This window comes from Lutra lutra, chromosome 8, assembly GCF_902655055.1.
Source record: "Lutra lutra chromosome 8, mLutLut1.2, whole genome shotgun sequence".
Lineage (NCBI taxonomy): Eukaryota > Metazoa > Chordata > Mammalia > Carnivora > Mustelidae > Lutra > Lutra lutra.
In genome coordinates, this window is record NC_062285.1 from 5710044 (window position 1) to 5727445 (window position 17402).

Sequence of the window (17402 nt, forward strand, 5' to 3'; positions counted from 1 at the left end):
CCGTGGAGAGGTTTTAGGCAGAACAGGATTACTTTAATTGAATGATCTAAACCCACAAAATGAACCTTGGGATCTGTCACACGTTCCCCCTTGCCACGAACTGCCTGTAAATATTCACATTTGATAAAACATGACAACTCTTTCAGTCATCCAGGGCTTTGTAAAGACATAAGTAAGTCTTCTGAAATCTGGATCCTAATGGCTAATTGCATATTCTCTTAACATTTATCTAAGCTTAGCCCAAAGAAGAAATAAGCTATCTTTAGGCTTAATTGTAAGATTATGAAGACTGACCCTATCTGTAATCATTGGAAACAACCAGGGTTAACATTATGGGTCCCCTGTTCCACTTGAGTTTACCAGTAGAGTCTATCAGCCCCATTACCCCCTCAAATCATGTCCTCAACCCATTTCTCCTTTCCTTTGTTCCTTTTGCTTATGTAGAAAAATGGCACAGGGAAATGGAACATGAGGTAGGAAACCAGGGTCTCCTTCCGAGTCTGTCACTAGCTCCTACGCCCTTGAGGAAATACTTGGCTTGGCTGGGCATCAGTTTCCTGAACTGTAAAATTAGACTGAACCAGATGACTCTAAGTTCCTGGAAGGACTTGCCTCATAGTTCACAGCAGGACGTTCCTCCTCCCCCACCTAGAACACCCGCTCGAGCAGCTTACCTGATTCTACGTATTCTTTGACAAGCACAGCACAGTAAGGGTTAACAGCCTCTCCTTGACATGCCTGGCAGGACCCACAGTCAAAGTTGGACAAACCAATTCGAAGAAATGGTGACATGATTGCTCCCTGCAAAATGACAAAAGACAAATGCCATACAATAAGTTATTTTGGTGTCCCATTCCCACGTACCCAGTGCTTTATCACCAGCAGCCCAGAAGCTCAAATGGTTCAGCTATCCATCTGAACAAATGCTTTTACTTCCCCTTCGACAAAGGACATTCCTGGGCTCACCCCAAACCACAGACTGACTTGCTACGGAAAGAGGTTTTCCGGACGTCTGCCTTATTCGACCCCATCAGTTAGAATTATAATTCCACTCTTAATGTAATGGAGTTACATCTAATAGTTGCAGAGAGAGGCAAACAATTTCTGATATTTTATTTCTTCTACTATTCAAGTAAGTACCCAAGAAACAAACCACAATAACAAGAAAATGAGTTTAGAAAGGGTGAGTCTATTTTAGTCACAACAGTTAAATATGACACCACAAAATTCTTATACGGGCTATTTATGTACATGACGCACTTGGCTCTGGGCATTTAGCAACTGGACTCTGTTTACTTCAGACATTTCAGAAAGGTCTACCTTCTTCAGAGGCCTGTGAATGTGTATATATGTATGTACATACGCACACACATCTACTTATATATAGAATGAGTCTTTGAACTCTATAAACCACTTAAAAAACCCCAAGTCACTGCCCACCATAAAGTCATGCTTTATCATCTAAAGATAAACAAAGTATACCAATAATCACGTGTACCTGGAGATACAGGTGAACACCATCATAAAGCTGGCTAACAAGTTCTAGGGTTCTAGTCTGATGTTTCATCTGCCATTCCCTCCTTGTCCTTGTTTGGCCACTTACCTCAACCAACCACCACTCCCCCCCACCCCCCAAAGTCTCCACTTTCTTTCTTTCTTTCTTTTTTTTTAACCTACTTTTCCATGAGGTCCTATTGATCTGAAACCATCCTCTGGTACTCAGTGAAAAAGTTACTTCTTTGCTTCTCCTCTCTTTTTGAACTGTTTTCTCCTCCCTAATTTTCGCTCAGTCTCTTAAGTAAGCTGAAGGTAAGAAGAACAAAGCAGGAGCTGTCCTCTCGACCTTCGTGTGAAGAAAGTCAGCTCCTCAGAATAGTAAGCCCGCATGGGAGCACCAACAGCCTAACTGGAAATCTGGGGCCCATCATCCCAAATCTGGCAGAGCCATTAAAGACTGCTCGTTCTCTGAAATGCTGGTGGTCTTTGGGCATTTTTTGAACCTACGGAGATAGTTTAGGGGCTCCTGATAACCGCTCTTAACTTTGTGAATTCTAAGGAATTCTCAATTTCCCACAGCTTAGCAGGTTTAATTAAAGGAGGTGCTGGTAGAATCATCGTATTAATCAGGTGATCTTAGTCTCTGAAACACATTCTGTATAAGTCAAACGTTGGAACAGCTGCTAGATGACTTCTAGATGTATCTTTAGGGGCCCCCTTCATGCTCCAAGTTTAGGATTCTTGGACAGGAACTGAGCTAACGATTAAGAGCTCTCTGGAGAAACCTGCCTTGAGAACCCCCTTTCCTGGGTCACGTAGGTCTTCTGGATAAATCTATAATTCTGCACTGATCAGGAAAGTTTGCCAAGAACTATCCTCATCTACGAGAGTGTTTACCATGTGTGGACACTCTGAAGATTTCCTCAACATGAGTAAAGGTGAGTAATTAATTTGGATTTGAATCTGGAGGGATCAGGGACTCATGAAGCCCGAGTCACAACCACGGTGACCTTTAGTGACAGCTGTGTCACTCTGCTATTTCCAGGCTGGGTTCAGAATTAGCAGCAGCAGCAGCTCAACATGCACCTGGGAAAGTCTGTCTGGGGAGCAGAGCGAAACCTCTGGGGTGACCAGGGTTTCTGGTACAGTGTGAGAGAGTCGGAGAGGAAGCCTCTCTCCCCCAGCACGTCTTGATTAGACATTAGCTGACTTCCTATCCCTCTAGCAGTCCAGATTGGCTTCCCTAGCCCCTCACGGATGAGCATTCTGCCGGCTTACCCAATGCAAGCACCTGCTCAATAGGCAAGCCACTGCTTCTCTTTTAACAGGTCCAGTCACTGAGACAGGATCTGACATTTTGACATCTAGAAGACAGAATTGGCATCTGTGTGCTGAACCTAACATGTTGTTCGCTCAGGGGTGTGTTTTTAAGGCAAAAGGAAGCATTTTACTACTGAGCTACTCGGAACTTTTTCCCCTCCTGTAACAGCAACGTGATCATTATGAAAAATAAAGAAAATACACAAAATTGGCAAAAAGTCTCCTCATAGTTCCACCAGCAAATCACTATTATTATTTTGATTTTGTTCTACATGCTAAGCTCATACTGTGTTTATGGGATTATATCTGGCTTTTTATTTTTAATGTTTTACCATAAAAACGGTCCAAGTTGCTGTGTCATCTTTGTGAGCGTCCTTTTAATTCTTGCACAACATTCTAGTGAGAGGCAGCTCCATGATCTGGTTTACCAATGTCTTATAGTTACATATTTATATGGCTTCCAGATCTTCCATGATAGAAATAAAGCTGTGATAAGGACCTTTTTATTTATTATTTATTTGACAGAGAGAGATCACAAGTAGAGAGGCAGGCAGGCAGGCAGGCAGGCAGAGAGAGAGAGAGAGAGAGAGGGAAGCAGGCTCCCTGCTGAGCAGAGAGCCCGACGAGGGACTCGATCCCAGGACCCTGAGATCATGACCTGAGCCGAAGGCAGCGGCTTAACCCACTGAGCCACCCAGGCGCCCGATAAGGACCTTTTTATAATTAAAAAAAAAAAAAATTTAGGAATAATGCATCAGACTAGATCACTAGTCAGTATTACCAGATCAAGTGGTATTATTATTTGTAAGTCTTACACATTTAAAGAAAACAATAAAACCTAAAGGCAAAGACTTAGCAGGGAAAATATCTATGGTAAGTACAACGGACAGTAACTAAGCATCATTCTGACATAATAAGTGTGCGTAAGTCTGTAAAAGCAAAGCAAACAAAAACGACCTATGACCCAAGTAATTAAGTGGCAATGACACAAACTACATGAAATACTAAAAACAAAACAAAACAAACCAACAAAACAAAACAAACCATAATTATAACTAGGTATATGGGAAAAATGTTCGGCCTTGTGAGCAATTTAAGAAATCCAAAATAAAACAAGATATGGGACACCTGGGTGGCTCAGTTGGTTAAACGCCTAACTCTTGCTTTTGGCTCAGATCGTGATCTCAGGGTCATGGGGCTGAGCACCGTATGGGGCTCTGCGCTCAGTGGAAACTCTGTTTGAGACTCTCTCCTGCTCCCTCTACCCATCCCCTTCTTCCACTCTCTTTCTCTCTCATAAATAAATAAATCTTTTTTTTTAAAAAAGATACTATATAATTGCGTTTATATAACATTCTTGAAAGGACAAAGCTCCTTGGAGAAAACAATGGTTAGCAGTGGTTTGGACAGGGGAAAAGGAGACAGGGTATTATAAAGATACAGCATGAACAAGCTTTGGAGAGAAGATGAAGCTGTACTATAGCCTGATTATGGTAGTGATCACAGAAATCTAGATTTAAATTCACAGAGTTATACAGCAAGAACAACCATCAATTTTGCCATATGATCATTTAATGACCAAAATTTTAAGATATGCTATTGGCATTTCAAGGCATGGACTACAAATTCAGAGGTTATATAGATAAAATGCACATTAGGTACAGATGAATGAATATACATTAGGAAACTAGAAATTCATATAATAAAATAGTAAAATCTAAAGTAATCAAGAGTAGCTTCAATTTACCAAAGGGAAAATGTCAGAGCCTTAAGAAAAACAAATAGCTTTTACTCTGCTATTTAAGCTCTCTGGAAAATTTTTGCATTTTGGAGCAAAAGGCAGAGAAAAAATAATATTAGAATTTGATAATGCATTTTCTTTGGGGATCCATTAATACTCAACTCTTGATTTAAACTATAATAATAAAATAAGTTAAAATACTTATAAAATACAACACAATAATATTTTTTACCCATGCAATTAGCAAATATTTTTGAAATGCTCTTACCTACACTGGCAAGGACAACACAAATCATACACTTTGACATAATGCTGTTGTGAGCGGCAGTTTCCACAATCTTGTGGAACACACGCATACCTGCATGTACAGTATGTGTATGTGTATATATGTATATAGAGAGAGCCTAGAAGATCTGTAATAAGCATATAAAGGTGAAATTAACACGGAAGATTTTTGTGGGCTGGTCTTTTGTGCTCAGAGCTTGAGGTTAAGGGAGAAGGGGGATTTCCCTGGGTGCTCAGATAGAAAGGGGAATTGCCTTGCATAATACTACATGTACTGGAATAACATCTGTCAGAGATGCCTTCCCTAGTCTCTCTGTGGAATGCAGATTTCATAAGTGTCCTCCCTGCTGGCCATTCGTGGTGGTCTCCCCCTTTACAACACACAGTGTGTGTACAGGACGGACTGGCCAGGCTGTTCTGGACAGTGCAGCAGTCAGGTCGCTCTACAGACCTCTCTTCTGAACGACACAATCACACATTCCATTCCCTCCTGGACAGCTCCTGAGGACCCTCAACCTGCCAGGTCCAGGCAGAACTCTGTCCAGCCTTTCAAATCTGCCCCTTCTATTTTACCAGCTCAGCGGCGGGTACCACGGCTCTCAGCTCAGCATGCAGAGGTCGCATCTCCCCTCCCGCTCCAGAGCCCATTTGCTTTGTTCCTTCCTGCTCCCCTCCCCTTACCTGGATTCCACGTCTCGAAGCAGCTGACCTGTCCCTCTACCCAGTCTTGGCAAGTCTCACTCCCAGGCACGTCTCCATGCTGCAGCCCAAAGGATCCTACTTAGGACTGTGCAGAACTATTACAGTTTCTCCAATGTGTCAAGCTGTTTCACAGCTCTGGGCTTTTAGTAATGCTGTTCCCTCCCCCTGGAATGCCTTCCTATTTCACTCCATCCTCTCTCAGCCCCCCACCCCACCCCCACTTCCTCACCTTTCAAGTTCCTGCTCAGTCCCTACCTTCTCTTTGAAGCCTTTCTTCCCTCTACCTCCATCACCCTCCCTCCAGCACACCCTGCTGGAACCCATTCAGCCCTCCCGGTCCCCACAGCTTCCTGGGCATGGCTGAGACAGCACTTGCCATATTCATTTGCCATGGCTCGCTCTTTCCCATTTCTGAGTGGGGCAGGTCCTATAACTCAAATTCTCTTTGTCTCCTATTTCCAGCCTCCAAATCTGGGGGACATAGAAGAGCCCCACCAGGATTTCTCCTGTGTAATTCTTAAGGTATTACTGACACTCAGAAGAGGGATATCACTCAAACCATAGAAGTTGCACTGGTTTCATCTACAAAGTATCTAGCAAACCCCCTCCAGAGTGAGTGCAAGTGGGTGCCTCACTTACGAGACCCAAACTGTGATAAAGGGTTTTCTCTATTAACACATTGCTTTGGACATTTCAGTCGGCTTTGTGGAATTGTGGAGGAGATCCAGTGCTGGTCCCACACAGCCAGATTTCCCTAAAATATTTTATTAGATCTATTGGTTCATATTTGTCTTGGCAAATAGGTCTGTGAGCTCTGAGAGGAGGGATCAAGCCTCAATCATCTACACATCTCCAGGGCTGATCCCTCTGTCTGACATGTAATAGATGCTCAATGCAATTTTGCTAAGTAACTTAATTTTCAAAAGGAAGGCTTTTGAAATAATCTCTTAATCTTTATGCATTCCTTTTACCTGCAAGGGTATAGTCTGGTCCAACTAGGCAGCAGGCAGTAGTAGAGGAAGTCGCTACAAGGGAAACGTCCCAGGCATTGAGACAAAGAACCAGTGCCATTATGAGCTCAAATGCAGGAATTATTTAGCCTCCCTAAGCCTGTCCTTTCGTTTGGAAAGTGTAATAAGCACTTTCCAAAATAATAAGCTCAAAAGAGAATTTAAAAAGCATGAAAAAAGCATAATATTTTAATATTATATATTTTAATATTTTAAACTTAATTTAATTATTTTTAATATTATATATTATAATATTTTAAATAGTGACATTACTTGTCTCAAAGGGCTATGCGGACAGAATGGGCAAATACAGGGAGGTGCTTAGAACGGGACTGGCACAGGGTAAACTCAAAAATGTTAGTTATTATTATTACTGCAACTCTGATATATTTTCCAATGGACTTTACTGACTTTATTAGTTTGTACCAAAAAAGGGCAGGAAGAGAGTACATAGTCTTTTAGGAGCCTATCTGGGCTGAATCATGTGGCCTCCCTCTGTGCTCTGCCACTGAGCTCCCATAAAACCCTACATGTATCTCTCCAAGAGCACTTACTACTGTCCGATAGAGTCATCTCGATGCCGGCACTTAGAATGATGGACTGTCTGTCTGCCCATCCAATCTTCTGTGCTTTTGCTATCTCAGCTGCGAAATATCATCATAATACACACTTTAAATTTGCAGAGAATCTTTACTCTTATGACTCAATGTTTTCACCTTTAAGTGTGATCTCATTTGTCTTTAGCAAGTGGCTATGACACGGGGAGATGGCCAAGTATATTGGCTCAGAAGCGTGCTTAAGGTCATACACCCTTAAGTGCTGAGCTGAGAATTCTGGTCTTGACTCCCTGGGTGCTGACTCACCTCCTTGCCCAGGGTGACTCACCTACCACCATTCAAATCTGCCAAATGCTTTCACAGCAATGTTAAGCATTGCCACCACATAACAAAACCTGAGGAAGAGAAGTTCCAAAGAAATAGAAAGCAACAGAAGATCTATATGCTCTCATCAGCTAAAAAAATACCAAGACTTCTCTTTCTCTGCAGCAAGTGAAGTAAGAATGAGCGTACTTCTTTATTTCAAAACAAAAGACTGGACAGCATTCGTATTGCTATAATTTAGCAGGAGATGTCTCAGAGATAAAGGGGGAGTCTCAGAGAAATATCAAAGCCTCAGACTTATAGAAGAGGGAACACCAATCAGCAGTCAACCCAGGAATGAGAGACAAAAAGCGTTCAATGCCGTCCAAGTGGGTCAGCTCAGCCGAAGTTTGGGAAATTAAATATCAGGCAAATGTAGGCAAATTAAGTAACATCTGTAGCTTTTACATGTCTTTACAGATAGGTTTCTTGGGTAAAAGTGACTGTTGGAAAAAATAACCTATAAATTAAGAATAACTTGCCTTGCAGTGGGCAGAGAAGAAAGAAGGCAAATAGTGAATGATCAAACAAAAAGTGTTTTAGCCTGCTGCTAAGACTTCTACAAAGTAGTATAATAAAAGTAACCCGATTAAATATTAGCTTCTTGCCTGCAAATATGGGCTCAAAAGAGAATTAAAAAAGCATGAAAAAAAGCATATTATAATATTTTAATATTATATATTTTAATATTTTAAATTTAATTATTTTTAATATTATATATTATAATATTTTAATATTATATATTTAATATTTTAAAATAACCCCTACAGCATGTGTTGTAATGATCAAAGAATGTAAGCCCAACATTCAACCAACTGTTAGAAATAGTAATAAGAAAGGGGATTTGTTGACAGAACTCGTACTGCACTTCTACCTGAAAACACTAACAAGACATGCCCCACCAACTGTTAGGGACTGAGCTATGTCCCCCACAAATTCACACATTGAGACTCTGGGCCCCCATGTGACTGTATTTGGAGTTAGGGTGTTTAAGGAGGTAACTAGGGTTCAATGAGGTCGTAAGGGTGGGACCCTAATCCGATAGGGTCCTTATAAGAAGACCTTATAAGTCCTCGCAAGAAGAAGAGACACCAGAAGTCTCTGGTGTCTTGCTTCATTCTCTCTCTCCATGATGTGAGGACACGGTGGGAAGGTGCTGTCAACCTGTGGGAAGAGAGCTGTCACCGAAACCAACTCTGAGGGTATCTTGACCTTAGACATCCAGCCTCCCGAACTATAAGAGCCTCTCAGTTTGCGGTATTCTGTAATGTCAGCCCCAGCAGAATATAACGAATATCACCAAAAATAACGTAGAAATAAAAAGAAATATTGAAACATAGAAAACGAAACACCCAGTTAACATTGTTACTATTCTGACACTAATTTAAATGCACGACATAAACAGATAGTCCAATTAAGCATAGCTCTGATCAAATTATACCAATACTCAAGAAAACTGTCCCGTCCTTGCTGAATTAAATCATGGCTTCTTAACCTGTTATCTCAGAGCCTCCACACACTGGCTCCCATGGGCCCTCCCCACACAGCACGCTTCTGAACACATCTCAGCTTCTCTGCTTGCTGACCATCATCTCGGTGGCTGTGTGCTTCAGTGCCTCTGTTTGGAGTGCTCTGTCCTCCCCACCCATGCACAACTGCCATCCCCCAATCCTTCTCATGTTGGGGGGACCTCACTCACAGACTGCCTCATTTAGAAATTTTTCCCTGTTCCCCACAGAAAGAGGAATGATTTATCTGATGGGTAAGTTTTAGAAGAACAAACTGCATCTGCCAAGCCCAGACCTTCCTTTCTTTTGGAGGGAATCTACGGACTCCCAGCATGCTTCTCCACTCTTCTCTGCCATAAGCAGGGTAGGGCCCACCCCCTCAGCCCTGGGAGGCCAGCCATCGTCCAGCAGTGCCTGTGACACATGAACAAAGACCAGCCCATTTGCTTGAACACTTTAGCCATATCCACCAAACCAGCCTTGAGTTGAATTTTTTGCCATCTCTCTGACTTCTGATCTATCTCTCCATTTGTCCCAAACACCAACAAAACCACGAAGGGGTTACTTATGGACCCCCTACAATGCATGTGTAAATTCACATGTATGTAAGAGCTCTACATAGTTTCTATCACTCAGTCTCCTCTGCAAGGAGGTGGGTAGAATTAGCTCCAGTGTATAGATAAGAAGCCCGAGGCTTGCTGGGGTATGTAGCTTGGGGAGGGTCACAGAGTGAGTCAAGAGCAGAGCCTGGATTCCAGGCTTCGTTGCTAAGCATCTCCATCCAAACTAGTTCATTATTCTGTGTTAGAAAATGCCTTTTAAGGTTAGCTCAGGAAGGAAGTGAAAGCATGAAGATTTCCCCACAGAGTGATCGACCAGCCCCTAATTAGAAAGGACTATCACAACAACCCACACGGGCTTTTCCAGCAGCCTCCATGCTGCCTACCTGCTTAATTACTTCAGGTACTAATGTGACGTTTCTCTTTGTCGGTACCTGTGGTTTAATGATCTTTCTACCCCACAGCTGTGAAAAAGTGGGGGCTATAATGGGCATTGAGGTTTCCTGGAATAACATAAGCTGTCACCTGGAAGTGAGGTCAACGCTGCTGAGCTGGGTGCCATCCCTGGGATGTCGCCAATGTGTGCTCCCACACCTGCCTGCTCCGGCCATTCATGCGGTTGGAGGTGGAGGGTTGGGATGAGCAAGGATTTACATGGCCAGGGTCTGGAACTAACACATAAAGTTGCGAGGCACTGGGTCTCCTTGGCATCATTTTCTGACCACAGTTAGAGTAATCACGTCCTGAGCCCAAAGATGCTGCCTCGTAAAGGAAGCAAATTTAATGTACACTCTGTCCCTGGGTCAATATTTACTCTTAAAAGATAATCTTCACCACACATACACATACACAGGCACGCACAAAGTAACTACGAAGTGAATAGGTTCATTAGCTTAACGTTCTGATATTTCCGCAACGTGTAGACACCTCCAGTCCCCGAGTTGTACACCTTAAGTGTATCTGCATTGAAATCGTCAGTTGTATCTCAATCACATTGGGGAGACAGACAATTTTCTCTTTTTGTCAACTCAGGAACTCTCAGGAGAGGGGGGGATACCCTGTAATCTTCCTAATGCACAAGAGTTAAGAGTTTTCTGCTGGGAGTTAGGTCATCAGTGAGGAAAAGCACACAACCTCCTCCAGCGGTGTGAAATAAGAGCTAGGGCCCAGGGAACTCTGGTCAGTGAGCACCGTGACTGAGAAGGTGACGCTGAAGTCCCAGACACACAGTCCACTTTCCTCTGGCCTTCGCACGGCCGGAGACTGGGAGGATGGAGACACCCGGATGAGCTCACGGGTGTGTCAATGACACTGTTGTGGAAGAAAATGCAGCTTTTACAATTGCACGGTCTGAGACAAATGACCTCATTTCTCTGTGTCTATGTTTCCCCATCTGTAACACAGGGAAAATAACAGCTCTACCTCGTAGGGTTGTCATGGGAATAAAATGAATTAACTTAAGGGAAATGCTTACAGTCGAGTTTGGGGAATTCCCTCAGGACTTCCCCAGCAGAGTATCCTTAGAAATTCTCCCTGATGAAAATTAGCTGCCAATGGTGGTAACTTGCTCAATGGACTATATTATACTCCTAAACTATGAGCTGAGGAAAGAAGCAATGTGCATGTCCATTTTGGGTCATTAACAAGCATCTGCTGAACCTACTTGCTATATAAGCAGCACCGTGCCGGATACAAGGGGGTTTTGAGAACCTGGACTCTTCTTTCTTGTCCTTCTCTCCTGTCAGTAAAGTGATGTGGCCAGCTAATATGGACTTTGCGTTAGAGACTGAAAAGACAAGAAATGGCAACTTAGGCTCTCACTTCTGGGTACACCGCTGTCAAAACACCCCGCCTTCCCAGGGCTGCTCTGATACCACACCCCACTTCCTCCTGGGTGATGCTTTTCAAAGAAAATACAGTATTTGGTAGTATCACCACAGCAAACGGAAATAGCGGTGTTCAGTCCACAGATGAACTCAGAGTTTTGTACAGAATAACACGCAGGGAATCCTCTGTGTGTGTGAGCCACGGCAGGCAATGCTGCTCTGGGTAACTGCCCATCACACGAAGAGGGCTACCGAGAAGGGGACGGGACGGACCAGGGATGGGGACCAGGAGAAGAAAAGAAAGAGGCAGAGCAGGGTCAGATGATCTTAGGTAGATCGTAGTGCGTGTGGAGTTACCCACATCTTGTCGCACAGAGAAATGTCCCCAAATTAGAAATGAGTGGGTTGTAAAAGCACGTTTGTAATTACAGCTGAGAATCCACGGAAACTGAAATTAGATACTATTTAGGTTCCTACACTAGCCCATTGACTGACCTATTAATCTGTTCATTCAGAATGAAGCCAAAATTAATTTATAACATTGACCAGCATTTGTCACTGTTCTAGGTTATGACATCCTCTACTTGTTTTTCTTCCTGCAATATGTCAAATTCATTGTAGGCTTAGTGGCCCGTTTGGGTCCATTTTCTCATTTTAAAAACCACAGATCACTCTGATTCTCAGGGAACACGAGTTGTACCACATGAGAAGAGAACAGACATATTGTCAGCCACAACTCCATTGGCCACACACCTCAACGGCAAGATGGGAACCCACTAGCTCAGAGGTTCTCACTGAGCATCAACAGGGATGGAGGAACTCTAGAAATGCAAATGCCCCAGCCCCACCCAGTCCCACTTGAATCAGAAACTCTGTGGGCAGGGCTCAGCAATCCGGAGGCTTCCACTTCCAAGGTGGGCACTGAGGTTGGAGAAAGAGCCCACTAGCATCAGCTCCACAAGGCCAGGCCCGTGTCCTCCTCATTTTGACTTGCTCAGTATCCAGCACAGTGCTGGGGACTTGGGTGGTTCTCCAAGCTGGTTCTCCACCAGGGTGATCTGCCTTCAGGCAATGCTTGGCAATGTCTAGAGACCTCTTTGGTTGTCACAAACACCTTGGAGGGCTGCAACTCACATCAGGTGGGTTGGGGCCAGAGATGTGGCTGGACATCCTGTAATGCACCAGGCAGCCACCACACAAAAGCATTAACCGTGCTAAGTTTGAGCATTCCTGTTCTAACTATATGCATGAAATGTGGTGAAGTCTGAGGGTTTCCCTTACCCATCCATCACCGTCTCTCATCGCTTCCCCGCAGTTAATGAATTCTAGCCCCACAGAAAGAAGGGAGTGCACAGGCCTGGGGCAATGGTTCTCTCTTTTCCATACTGCCTTCCCATTTGGGGACCACGAGCAGCGCAGTAACTGACAAACAACACTCTCACAATTTGTCTTTTGACAAATCAATTAGGAATGAATAAATCAGTGAACAAATTAGTTGATCTGTTCTTTTTTTTTTTTTCTTCTGGAAAGCTGAAAGGGTGCTTAGTCATCAAGAGGTCTGCCCTCTCTCTAACAGATGAGAGGATTAAGGCTCAGAGAAATTAAGGCAAGAGATCAAAGCGGCCAGTCTAATTAGGGAGAAAAGTGTTGCTACCGCTCAGGTCCCCTAGATTCTTCTGCATTTTTCTCTCCGCTGTTCCTGTGTTCTACTGTTGTGGATGCCATTCAATGAGGAATATGATCTGGTTGTATCTATCGTCACGTAGTCTATGCACAGAGTATTAGCACTGCTCGCACAGAAAGACTATGTATCCCGCCTCATGCGAGACCCGTGGTCCATGCTGATTTTTCTGTGATGTGGGCAGTTTCGTGGATTTCAGCAGCTGTAGATACAGTAAACCAGGCCCTCAGCCCATGACTGCTCACTGCGCACATCCCAAAGGGGGTTTTCTGTATTCATCATATACACACAAAATGTGAGAGATTAAAAACGTCGCTGCTTTGAAAAAAAAAAAAAATGGTAAAAAGAAAAAGAAGCATTTGATTATGGGCTCTATCTCCTGCAAATGCCAAGCTTGACTTTACCTCGTGAATTTTTCGTATGCCCTTAAGACAATTTTGTGATCAGAGCCATTGTTTGAAATGTACTTCAGCCTATTCTTGTAAGACAACAGTCTCCTAAAAGGACAGCATAGCACTTCATGACTGCAATTTCATTGTTCTCCAGAGTGGAAGGTAGGTGGAGTGAATGAATATCTTCATTTTAACAAGGAATCCATTACAGATGAGTGGCAAAGAACAAGTGAACGCATAGAGTACTTGACAGTTTACAAAGAGCTCTTCAAAAATGAAGGTAATAAGGAGGTTGCTAGTGCTAATAGGTACTGGAAATTGCTCTTGTTTTTCAGAATTGGTTCTTCATCAGAGTTGAGAAGCATTGTTTTTTTTTTTAAATTGTGTTATGTTAGTCACCCTTTGTATCACAATACTTGCTAAATTGCAATCTACTTTAATTTTCTATTTATCTTTTTATATTCACCCACTACTTGAATATAAGCTCTTTGATTTCAGAAGTAATGCCTAGTTTTTCTTTCTTCTTCTTCTTTTTTTTTTTTTTTTTAGATTTCATTTCTTAGAACAGTTTTAGGGTGGTGGGGTTATGGACATTGGGGAGGGTATGTGCTATGGTGAGTGCTGTGAAGTGTGTAAACCTCGCGATTCACAGACCTGTACCCCTGGGGCTAATAATACATTATATGTTTATAAAAAATTAAAAAAATTTTAAAAAAGAACAGTTTTAGATCTATAGCAAAATTCAGAAGGTACAGGGATTTCCCACACACGCCCTGGCTCCCCACAACCTTCCCCCACTATCATGATCCCCCAGCAGATGGTACAGTAGTGACAGGCTTTGAACCTGCACTGCACATACCACCATCGCCCCAAGCCCATAGCTCACTTCAGGGCTCATTCTCAGTGTTACACATTCATTGCCTTTGGACAAATGTGTCATGACAGGTATCCGTCACTATAGTATCGCACAGAAGAGTTTTACTGTCTTAAAAATCCTGTGATCAGTCTATACATCCCCCCTTCCTCCCCAGCCCTAATAGATATTAAAATTAAAAAAATAAAGATATAATAATAGAAATTATGTGGTGCTGGTAGCATAGGAGTTGGGCAGATTGTCAGAATAAGACAGACTGTCCTGAAACAGACCAAATATTTACAAAAGTTTCGTGTACAATGAAGATGGCATTTGAAGTCAGTGGGGAAAGGAAGGATCGCTTCATAAATGGGGCTGTGGGCCATTTGCTAAAACCTATATTAAAGCTAACATCAAAATAAAATTGATAGGTTGATGATATCAATGTAGAGATATAACTTCTCTACCACTAGAAGTATTAGATATGTAAATTAATAATTATATCCTTTGGAATTAGGGGAGACTTCTCAAATATACTACAGACTAGATCCAGAAAGGAATATATTCCTATACGATGTTACCTAAAAATGTATGTTACCTAAAGCCTATATTAAAGTGAACATCAAACTAAAATTGATAGGTTGAGGATATTAATGTAGAGATAAAATCTCTCCACTACTAGAAGAACTAGATATGTAGATTAACAATTATATCCTTTGGAATTAGAGTATGATATACCCTAATTCTCAAACATGATACCACAGACCAGCTCCAGAAAGGAATAAATTTCTATACTCTGTTACCTAAAAATGTATACTTTGTTATACTTAACAAAGTCTAAAACAACAAAGCAGGAGACACAATTGTAATGTATGCAGAAAAATATTTGACAAATATGTGAAAAGCTATTAAACATCAATGAAAAGAGAAAAATCTAATAATGAAATACTATTTACCTACTTAAAAATACTGACAAAGTTTGAGAGCAGACATCTCACAAATATTATGAAGGGTGAATAAAATATGAAAAAGGTCAACTTCACTAGAAATAGAAGAAATGTAAATTGGCCAGCTTCATAATCCCTTCTCTATAATTCCAAAATCTAAAATGCTGAGAAAATAGAAAAGAAATCATTCTGTAGTATGAAGTAATTTTGTAGCAAACCTGAGATGGGCTATTTATGATCGATTTTTTACACTAAATGTAACTGTTAATGTCCTTCCCCCAACATACAGGTATTGGGAATATTTTGCAATATACATGTATAAGTTTACTACCTTTATAAAGTACAAATTTGGAAACAGATCTGGTCATAATGGTTTGGAGAAGGGACATGTCCAATCTTTATGGAAGAAAATATATATCAAATGACTTTAAGGCAAGTATATGAAGGTACACATACAAGAATGCCCACTGAGACACTGCTTAATAATGACATACCCAGAACCATCCTTAATGTCCAAAAATATGATATTTTGGAATATATTATAGCAAATAACTACAATGGAATATTTTACAACCAGTAGATTGTTATTCACTATAATAAAGATATTTACAGGATAGAGTTAAGCTAAAAAAGGGATATACTAAACATGTACCCCTGAAACAAATAATATGTTAATTAAGAAATGGTATGTACTAACCTCAGCATATATATCACTATACATAATATGTTTAATAGGAACTCATTTTAAAAGATATAAATTTACATGTATAAATCTATTTTTTTAATTGTGTCACCATATCACCCATCATTAATTTTTGATATAGGGTTCCATGATTCATTGTTAGCCTGTAACACCCAGTGCCCCATGTGATCTGTGCCCTCCTTAATACCCATCACCAGGTTCACCCATCCCACGCCACCCCCTCCCTTCTAAAACCCTCAGTTTGTTTCCTGAAAATCTTAGTTGGAAAAAAATCTGAACCAAAATGCCATCACTGGGTGGACTGGATTTTAGGTGATTTTAAGTAGTTACTTTTGAGGAGCTGACAATTCTGTTTTTGTAAAATGATCTTGTATAACCAAAAGGGAAAACTGCTTTTCACATATTGATTCCTCTTTCATTCCTAACAATTACATAAAGTAGGATGGATGGTTCCCATTGCAGAGAAGGGAGAAGCAGATGCCTGCGGAAGTAAGGACTTTCTTCAAGATTACAGAACTTGTATGATGGGGCCTGTGTCCTCTGATTCCATATCTTGTCCCTTTCCATGGCAAGGCCTCTGCTGACCTGGCCCCGGATATCACCTGGCATGCATTCAGATCCCCAGCCTTGGTAACATTTGGCAATTCAAGAAGTCATTCTTCTGTTTAATATCACCTGATTAGGGGGCACCCTATGGATGACGTGTCATGGGGAAGCACTAAGACAACGAAGTCATAGCTCTTGATTTCAAGGCTATTCCAATTCTTATAATAGGGATTCCTAATTTAGGAAAGAGTAGTGGTCTCTAAGTCCATTAATAAGTAACTTGTTTAGGTCAGAGAATAGGCTTTTTCCCCCATAGAAGTGTTACCCATGCTGAAGCCACACGTGCACATTTTCTATAGTACTAAATGATACCCTGAAACCACCTACAATGGATTTCCAATAGACTTACTAGGCAATGCATCCCAACCTCCCATTTAGAGTTTGAGAACACAATCTAAGACAGCTTGGGGAAGTCTGGTGAGAAGTTCTTTGTTTACTGAGCAGTGGGATCAGGTCCTTCCCTAGCTCCAGGACACCTGAGGGGTCCCATGGCCAAGGGTGGTGAAAGTAAAGGTGTGGGGAAGGACTCTGGGGAGGTAGCAGAGGTTGGGAGATGAGCTGGGCAGGTGATGCCGAGCATGGAGAAGAGAGGTACAGCAGGAAAAGAGGACAGGGGCTGGGAGTGGGAGTGGAGACAGGGCAGTGGAGAGTGATGCTGGGGAAGGTGAACTAAGAAAAAAGAGGATGAGGACAAGAAGAAGAACATGTGCAAATGGTGGTCTCCAAAAATTGGCATTTGAAGGTCGGGGCAGGCACAGAGATAGAGAGCTGCCCCCTGATTTATTCCCTTCAATTCCCTTGGATCTGGATGTGGCCAATGACGGGTAAGTCTTGCTGACGCTCATCCTCCA

At 42.0% G+C, this 17402-nt stretch overlaps 1 protein-coding gene across 7 annotated transcripts in view; it reads right to left on the reverse strand.

Annotated features, from left to right (window-relative positions):
* The window catches only part of PRKCQ (protein kinase C theta), a 176246-nt gene that overhangs the window by 123759 nt on the left and 35085 nt on the right, over positions 1 to 17402 (reverse strand). For 4 of the 7 annotated variants that reach the window (XM_047740717.1, XM_047740719.1, XM_047740721.1 and 1 more), the window contains one exon: positions 675 to 801. In XM_047740717.1, coding sequence (XP_047596673.1) covers positions 675 to 792 — 118 coding nt within the window. In that variant the 5' untranslated portion in view covers positions 793 to 801. Of the gene's footprint in view, positions 1 to 674; positions 802 to 1498; positions 1523 to 5416; positions 5439 to 5524; positions 5704 to 17402 lie in introns of those variants that run through there. The other 3 variants (XM_047740718.1, XM_047740716.1, XM_047740715.1) reach the window with 3 other exon arrangements.